Here is an 8,892-nt window from a genome sequence, read left to right as displayed (position 1 = left end):
CTATCTCTCTCTCTCTCTCTCTCTCACACACACACGCACTCTCTCTCTCTCTCTCTCCTTCTCTCTTTCCATCTCTCTTACCCCCTCTCTCTCTCTTCTTTGAAGTCTTATGCTGATTTAACAAATCATTACTACTTTTTCTGCTGCTACTACTACTACTACTACTTAAAGTTGTTGTAGTAGTACAAGTAATGTCCATGATACGAATGATAATGCTACTGAAGGTACTAATGCAAATATACAGGAATAAAGTAATTAATTAAACGAATTATGAAAGCAGCTGAAACACGTGGCGATAGGAGTGGGATTGGGAGTGGGTGTGCCTATTTTTCTTTTAGTTTTATTTAGTATGAACATATTCCATTAATGACCAGCCTATTAGAATGTGTCCATATTTAAAAGGAGAGAGAGAAGGTGAGAGCGTGGTAAGAGTAGGGGAGAGAGAGAGAGAAAAAAACTTGTAAGGGAAGTAGATGTAAAACGTAAAGGAAAGTTGAGAGAAAGAGAGAGATAAAGAGAGAGAGGAGGAGAAAGAAAGACAAAGAGAGCTGTGTTTTATGAAACGTTTTATGAGAGAGAGAGAGAGAGAAATAGTTATAGCTGGAAAGTGAAAGTGAAAGTAGGAGAATGTGTGTTAGTGAGAGAGAACGAGAGTGTGTGTGTGTGTGTGTGTGTGTGAGAGAGAGAGAGAGAGAGAGAGAGAGAGAGAGAGAGAGAGAGAGAGAGAGAGAGAGAGAGATGTGTTTTGTTCCTGAGGTGAAAACATTTGTATAGGTAGATAGAGAAGGCGAGAAACGGAGAGATTAGATGGGCGCTGATAGTAAGAATGATAGTAAAATGCGGTCGATGAAAGAGAAGATAAAATAAATAAATAAATAAATGAATTAAAAAGCAAGAAAAACAAATGATTTGCTAATCTATAAATACATTAGAACGAATAAAGGAAGAAGGAAAATGAAAAACAATGTCATGAAGAGTTTATGTAAATGAATGATGAGGTGGAAGCTGCTGGAGAGTTGAGTAGCAACAGATACAACGTTGTGGATTTTACACGAGCGAGCAATTCGGAAAGACGGAAAGACGGAAGAAATCAGGAACTACAACCAACAAGTTGTGTTTTTACTAGAGGTAGTTAGAAGTAGAAAAGCATGCAGCGAAGTGTAGAGCGTAGCGCTGTTGCTTCATAGTGGACAGATTACAATGCGCGAACGTTGTGAAATTATGTGGATGAAGGAAAAAGTACAGAGAAACTAGAGTTACGTGGACACAAAAAACAATATGAAAATATACAGAGATAGACTTTGCTGAAAAAAGAAACTGTGTTGTGAGAGAAAGATAACATGCATCACAACAACATAAGCTTCAAGATTACCTGTAACTACTGCTAGAATTTTTCAAAGGCGATTATTTTTGTTCGAATTTAAAACTTGTAATATATACACTCCATATATTTTACATACACACACACTAACATACACACGCACATACATACATACATACATACATACATACATGCATACATATATACATAAATATATAATACCTCCGTACACACATATATATACAAACACACACACATACGCACATACACACACACACACACACACATATATATATATATATTTCTTATACACTGCTCGTTTGTTCACAAATACAAGTGTATATATCACACAGAAAACTAATCGACAAAAGAAGTGAAAGTTTACCTGCTGTAAAGGTACAACATTTTCGAAGATTAACAATAATACTGCTACTGCAATTGGTGCTATACTCTTTTTAGTTCTTTTACAGTTAATAATTCATTTGTTTTTTCGTGATAATCTTTGTAATTATCACAAAGATTATAATTACAGTTTTGTTTATATATACAAGATAATTCGCTCCTTCGAATTTAACACGATTTACAATATAAGTATGAATGACATCTAATTTCATTTAATTCATAATTAAGTTGTAGTGGAGATAAATATCAAAGAAAAGAAACGAGCGTTATGCTCAGAAATGACTGAAAAGAATTAAAAAAAAAAATAATAACTAAATAAATACTGTTTTCTACTTTAGAAATATATATATATACCGAAGTACCCAGATGGTTGGAAATGAAAGGTGGATGATAATATTTCTAGTATTTTAAACATTGCATTACGGATAATAATAATAATAATAATAATAATAATAATAATAATAATAATAATAATAATAATAATAATAGTAATAATAATCCCTTTTAACATAGGTTGAAGGCCAAATAATTTCGGGAAAGAGGTTAGTGGATCAAATCTACCACTTCAATGGACCGAATTCGGATACCAAACTCATGATAATAATAAAAACGTGATAAAAGTAACAGAAAGGAGAATATGAGGATGGATACTAAACAGCAGCTGGTAGAATTTAAGGAACAAAATTGCAAACTTGGAGAAAAGAAAGGACGTTGAAGAAAGTATACACAAGTACTTTGAAAGAAAGTGAGTAGTGAATGCGATTATTATAAAACTGCTACAGGTATGTCTCTAAGTTTATTTTGAACATTGATAGTGTTTTGTCAATCTGACTACCTGTGTGAAGGTATGCATTGCAATTTTGCGAACAGTATTGTACATTTTGGAGGTTTGAACGAATGAGTTTGTCACAGGAGAAAAATACAGAATGAAGGAAACAGAGTTATTAAGACGAATATTATATAAAATAAATCGAGGCACTGAGAGGAGATGAACGTCTGATTGAGATAAAAAGAACCAGTCACATGGAAATTTAAAAAACAAAAAAAATCGTCATATCTGAAGTAACATGTCAGATCGAATCACCGGAAGTAATTTTATTGTATCATAAATACTTTGTTTGTTTTCTTTTAATATAATTTTTTTTGTAAATATGATTTTTTTTTCTCTCCATTAGAAACTCAGAAATTTAACGTGACAAGTGACAAGAGATAACTAATCTAACAAACAATTATCGATATGCTCAGACACACCTACGGCATTTCCGAGAGCTGTCTCCAAGTAATATATATTTATTATTAGTAGTTAGTTATCACGTCATAAACTAGAACAGGTCATTTTCTTTTTTCTGCACATGCCTCTATATGCTGTAACATGACGGAGGCTTTCTTTTTTCTTTCTTTTTAAGTTATAGCTTTACCAGTTGATCACATTGCTTACGTGTGTATAAGATAATGACACTTTAAGAAGAATATATGGATTTACTAAACTTTTTACTTGAAACAGCAGTGTGTACAAAATGGGCATTTAACGCTTCACCGAACTGGACCCAACAATCAACGATTAATGGATGGAGCGCACTGGGGTTGTTCATCTATCTTCTTCCACCCCATTAATGAACACGTGCCATAGATACCTTCAGAAAAATTTCCAGCCACAAGATCCCACAAACTCAGCGAAAATAAGTGTTTTAAAGCGGATTCTTCGATTTACAAAACGCTTGTGGTTGATCCTTTCTTTCGTATGTACCCTGATGTGTATAACCCTTTATATGTTTCTTTCAGCTAACTGTTGCCGGTTATTAGATCTTACTAGTGGATTTCATCCGGCTGTGCCTTTAGAATCATCAAAATACGAATTTGACAATAGTTTGAAAGAAAAGTCTTTACCGTACCGATTCCAATGGAATTTACCCGGTCGGATACATAAAATTAACAGTCCTGTTCATAGTAAAAAGACTTCTCGCCATCAGAGTAATTCATACAAAAGAAAAAAATCCAAATCCGGAAAGCCAATTGTGAAGAAAAAAACAAAAATTCTCTACAGATTCGCTAAGCCACCTGAATCACATAAAAACATGCATCCTGGTTCATTAGTTTCTTCACATACAAAACGATCCAAAAGTTACAAAAGTATGAATGCGAAAGTTGGCAATAAGAAACCATACAAAAAGCGATTAAACAGAGAACTGTTCCAAGCTTCATTAGCAATAAATCAGAAAAACATTTATGCTGTAGTTGGAAATGACAGCGGTGGAGGCACTCACTACGCTGAAAACAGGGTGAAGACATTCGACCAATTATCGTCAGCATGGCAAAACTCTTGGCTTCGTCATGTAAATGAGAAAAAAGACTTCACCCTTCATAATTACAGCACGCGAAAACATATCATGTCTCTCTCAGATTATGAAAAAGGAAATGAACAAACACGAACGGATAGTCCATTAAAAACTAGCATGAACTCGATAAAGTCGCCTGGAGTTAGAAACAGCCTGGTGCTAAGTAAAGAGTATTCAAACCATGAATATATAAACAACATCAACTCTAAAAACATTAAAAACAATACCAAAGACAACAGCAGCACAATCTATTTCGAAGATAATATGTTAGATGAAAATAGAGACGGCAATGACAACAAAGACAACAACAACAACAATAATAATAATAATAGCAAAAACAACAGCAGGCAACATGTTCAGTTACAAAGAATTCGTCATAACGCTACTAAAAAACTTCCGCAAGCTATAATTGTTGGTGTGAAAAAATGTGGTACCAGAGCTCTTTTGGAATATCTGCGTTTGCATCCCGATATGAAGGGCACGGGACCGGAACCTCACTTCTTCGATAAACATTATGATCGAGGCCTAGAATGGTACAGGTAAGTCTTCTTTGAAATCGTCTCGTTATAGCCATCATCATCATCATCAATATCATCGTCATCATCTTCATCTTCGTCATCGTCGGCGTCGTTATCATCATCATCATCATCATCATCATCATCATCGTCGTCGTCGTCGTCGCCGTCGTCAGATAATCTGCATCATCAAATTATTCATAACATTATCAACACTATTATCCGGTTCTTAATCATTATCCTCATTGCTGCCGTTGTCCTCGTCGTTGTCGTCACCATCATCATCATCATCATCATCATCATCATCATCACCATCACTATCATCATCATCATCATCATCATCATCACCATCATCATCATCATCATCATCATCATCATCATCATAACCATCACCATCACCACCATCATCATCGTCATCATCATCATCATCATCATCATATCTATTATCAATAATACCATTATCGGTATTTTCTTTCCCGATTCTGACGCTATTTCCCAATATACCTCGCTTTATTTTCTCACGTCCTTTACCATACTGATTCCATTTCATCTCCCTTCATTGCTGATTTGGTTTTTTCGTTTCTCCACGATATGCCAAATAAATAGTCATAATTGTTTATCAGACCAATTACCATCCTGGTTCTCTATTTTGTTATATACTTATTTATTATCAAAGTTTTTAATTCTGTATAAGTTGTGAGTAATCCAACGTTACACAATTGTTCTCTTTATTTTCTCTGTGTCGCCAAATACATTTTTCTCCCATGAAACGTAAACATATTACAATATGTTCACATACGTTCCTATATCATTGATGTATATAACCAATAGTTTCTAGCATAGAGGCGGGGCAGGAATCCTGAGGGAAGAATGCATCGGTTAAATCGACCCCAAATGCCTGAAACTAAGCAGACAGAAATTGTATGCATTAGGAATAGATCTTCCCTCTAAAGAAAACGTCCTTCTTTCCTTGTGTGAGCTTCCGCGGATATGTTAAAAATCATAGGTGCATTGTTGGATTGAACTGAATGTCATTTAGTTGTGAAGAGACCTTCACAAGCGTACATTCAAAATCTATCCATAAAATTCGTTATATGACTGACAAACGCTCATATACATGCTCACAGGATGCCCTGTCTTATTCGTACGCAGTTACAACAGAACTGTCAAAGACCTTCCTTAACAAATCAAAAAGCATTAAATAGCTCAACGTCCTCTTTCACCGAACGGCTATTTAAAAACACTCCCTCACCATTTTTTTTCTTTGATTAAAACAAAAACAATACTTTATTTAAAGAAACAGAAGCAAATTTGCGCAGTTGTTTATAAGATGTATATCGTTATGCTATCCCATCCACTATGTGTATGATTTAATATATTAGTAGACGAGTGAAATTGTGTCTTGTCTGCAGTGTTAAATGATTTGATAGAATTTTCTGAAAGGGCGAGGTCTTACGTAATGACATTTTATTGGATATTGGCACACATCCTGTTATGTTTCTGCTTACTAATAACATATGTCCTACTCATATTCTAATTTCGACCCAGAAATATTTAAATATATATGTTTAATATGTTAAATATAAATATTCATGTCTCACAAGAATCGAAAACCCTCATAACACCCGACGTCTCCATAACCCTTCTTTACACTTTGTACCTAATCTCAGACATTAAGCTTAATTGCAGGGCAATGTATTTAATATTCTGCTTCTTTTTCCTGATTCTCTTTGAAAATATGCCAAACCTGATGTTAGAGACTTATATAAATGACGTACCAAACGTGGCCATCCTCATGAAATCCTTTATATCTTCGACGACATTGGCAACTGTTTTTCTTTTATTCCTTTCTTTAAATGGATAGAATATGATATAAGGAGAATTTAGCTGATGTCTCCAGCTGGTCGGACAGCCACTAAGGGACACCCTCGTTGGTTCATAGCTTTCAAATGTCTTGATAAAATCAGTCAGCTTCTTCCTTGCTTTCTTACTGACGCTCTTGTTTATTTTTTATATATAAGAGAAGAGTTGTATCGCAATTGTAGTGTAAGAAATTATCAATAGGATAATCATACTCAAGGAGATGGTTGTGTAATAATATTTCGGTTCATACAGTTTTGATATTTGGAAAATCATTTAAGACTGCATTCAAGTATGAATGGACAACTTGAAATCACTTGGCTGAACAAATAAATTTCTAACATATGTTAATATTTCGGTCACTCTACAATAATATTGCAACAACATCTTACTACTTTTATTCTTTCTAGTTTCGGCAAAACAAGAATCAGTAGTCATCAAATAATAGTTTAAACTGATTTTTATACTTCTCTTTTGTATTATGTTTCTAAGATTCTGGATGTGAACTCCTGTGTTGAAAAACATCCATGTTGTGTCTTGAGAGGGTCATTACGGCAATAAAAGCAACAACGAGGTGATATTGATCCAGTGAGTGTGTTATTGTTATTGGTGTAATGATCCTCCCAAGACACTACCTGATTTTAATAGTTTCACCATAATATACCGATATCAAGCTTTTAACTAGATTATAATCGTCATAATCGATATTGTCATTGTCCATGATAGAAGGATTTCTAGAGCGGTAGACAGAAGTCCCTACGGCTGTTACTCAGGGAGTTGTACGTTCCAAGCGAAGTCTGAACACAAGAACAATTTGTAGTTTTATCATCCTTCCGGATTGAAATGAACTATGTGGAAGTCAAATACAGGATAACTTGATCGATGGCTCCTTCTGGGGAAAAACAAGGTCTTTGTTTGTGCTAAAAATCACAAATATTATATTTCTTCAATGTTTCTTTTCCTGGTAAAAATGCGATTTCTCTTGCAACATGTAATTTAAATTTATTTTCTTTTGAAAATCTTCCCTTTAACTGCTTGTAATGCTTCCATTAAGAGAGAACTTATATTACCACCTCGCATATGCTTTTCTTCTCTTTCCAAGTCTTTGCATTTTCAGAATTCTTCAACATCCTTTACTGCAAACTTCTACTGTTACTGGTTTAATATTGATAGAAATACATTTCTTGCTAATTCATTTTTAATAATAGTAAATATATTTAATTTTATAATCAGTTTATATACAAACATTCAAGAGTATTACGACTTGGTCATTTAGAATAAGAGTTTCTCCTAATTGCCTGTTCGTAATATTTGTTGTGTATCTTAATTTGATAATATTTACATATTGTCAAAGGAATATAAGTAGCTACTGAGTGGGTACGTATGTTTGTGTGTGTATGCATATTCCAGTATAGCTAATATCAGAAAGCTTGTAACAAAAGGTTGTTGCTTCTCCACTTTTGGCTAAGTGGAAATATGGACACACACACACACGCACACATATATACACACTCTACCGATGAAATTTTTCATGGTATTTTATTTTGATATTTGGCATTCACGTTATAAACATTTTGAGATATTTTTAGAGTATAAAATCTGGTCTTGAGCTGCATATGTCCTTGGCATTGTAGGAATGAAAGATATGCTTTTCCAGCTTTCAGGCAAACAATTAACGTTTAAATCTACTTTCGCATATCTTAGTTGAGCCTACTTTTCGATTTTCCGATACACTTATCCAGACTGGCCTTTTATATTAGCCAATCAAGATCAACGACCATAGATTTATCTACAGATTAAATGGACTCTCATCTTGGAATGTCCAGTAACGAATCACTTTTGAAAAAATACTGCACTGACCTAGTCGAGTGGGGAGATGTTATTACTGAATACATGACATTAACAGGTTCTACGAAGCAGGGAATTTCGAAGTTGGTGCCTAAAGCCGTGGGGGTCGTTTGAGTCTCTAAGAACTTTCTTTCAGCTATTCATGTAAAAAATTTCGATTATATATCCATATATTTGAGCACTCCACGGATTTGATAAAATGCATCAATGTATCGAAAGCAGTCTACGATCATCAATCTATCCAGTCCCCTGGAAATAAAAAAGATCAAACTATAGGGTCGGTTTTTTCACCTCAAGTTCTTATTTTTGAGAACGCTCTCGTTAAGAAGGTACTGATCAGGTAGCTTTTAAGGAATACAATTCGTTTCACTTCTAACGAACAATTTCCAAGGTCAACTTTATATTAACTGTTAACATTACATTTTTTGTTCTTGTATTTGATTTGATATTTGATTCCCCCCTCTCTCTCTATCTATCTATCTTAACTATCAACGTATCTGTCTGCCTGTATGTCTGTCTCTCTATCTATCTCTCTATACGTGTGTGTGCGTGTGTGTGTGTGAGTGTATGCGTGTGTGTGTGTGTGTGTGTGTGTGTGTGTGTGTGTGTG

General features: G+C 34.4%; 1 protein-coding gene across 1 annotated transcript in view; it reads left to right on the top strand.

Annotated features, from left to right (window-relative positions):
• The first annotated feature begins 733 nt into the window (after positions 1–733).
• Positions 734–8,892, top strand: part of LOC106879507 (nuclear transcription factor Y subunit gamma) — a 94,217-nt gene continuing 86,058 nt past the window's right edge. The window contains exon 1 of the mRNA XM_014929114.2: positions 734–4,598. Within this exon, the coding sequence (XP_014784600.1) occupies positions 3,292–4,598 (1,307 nt within the window). The 5' untranslated portion in view covers positions 734–3,291. The remainder of the gene's footprint in view (positions 4,599–8,892) is intronic.

The sequence above is a fragment of the Octopus bimaculoides genome, chromosome 7 (genome assembly GCF_001194135.2).
Source record: "Octopus bimaculoides isolate UCB-OBI-ISO-001 chromosome 7, ASM119413v2, whole genome shotgun sequence".
In the NCBI taxonomy this organism is placed as follows: Eukaryota; Metazoa; Mollusca; class Cephalopoda; order Octopoda; family Octopodidae; genus Octopus; species Octopus bimaculoides.
Note: the sequence above shows the minus strand (reverse complement) of the source record. Positions and strands in the feature narration are given on the sequence as shown.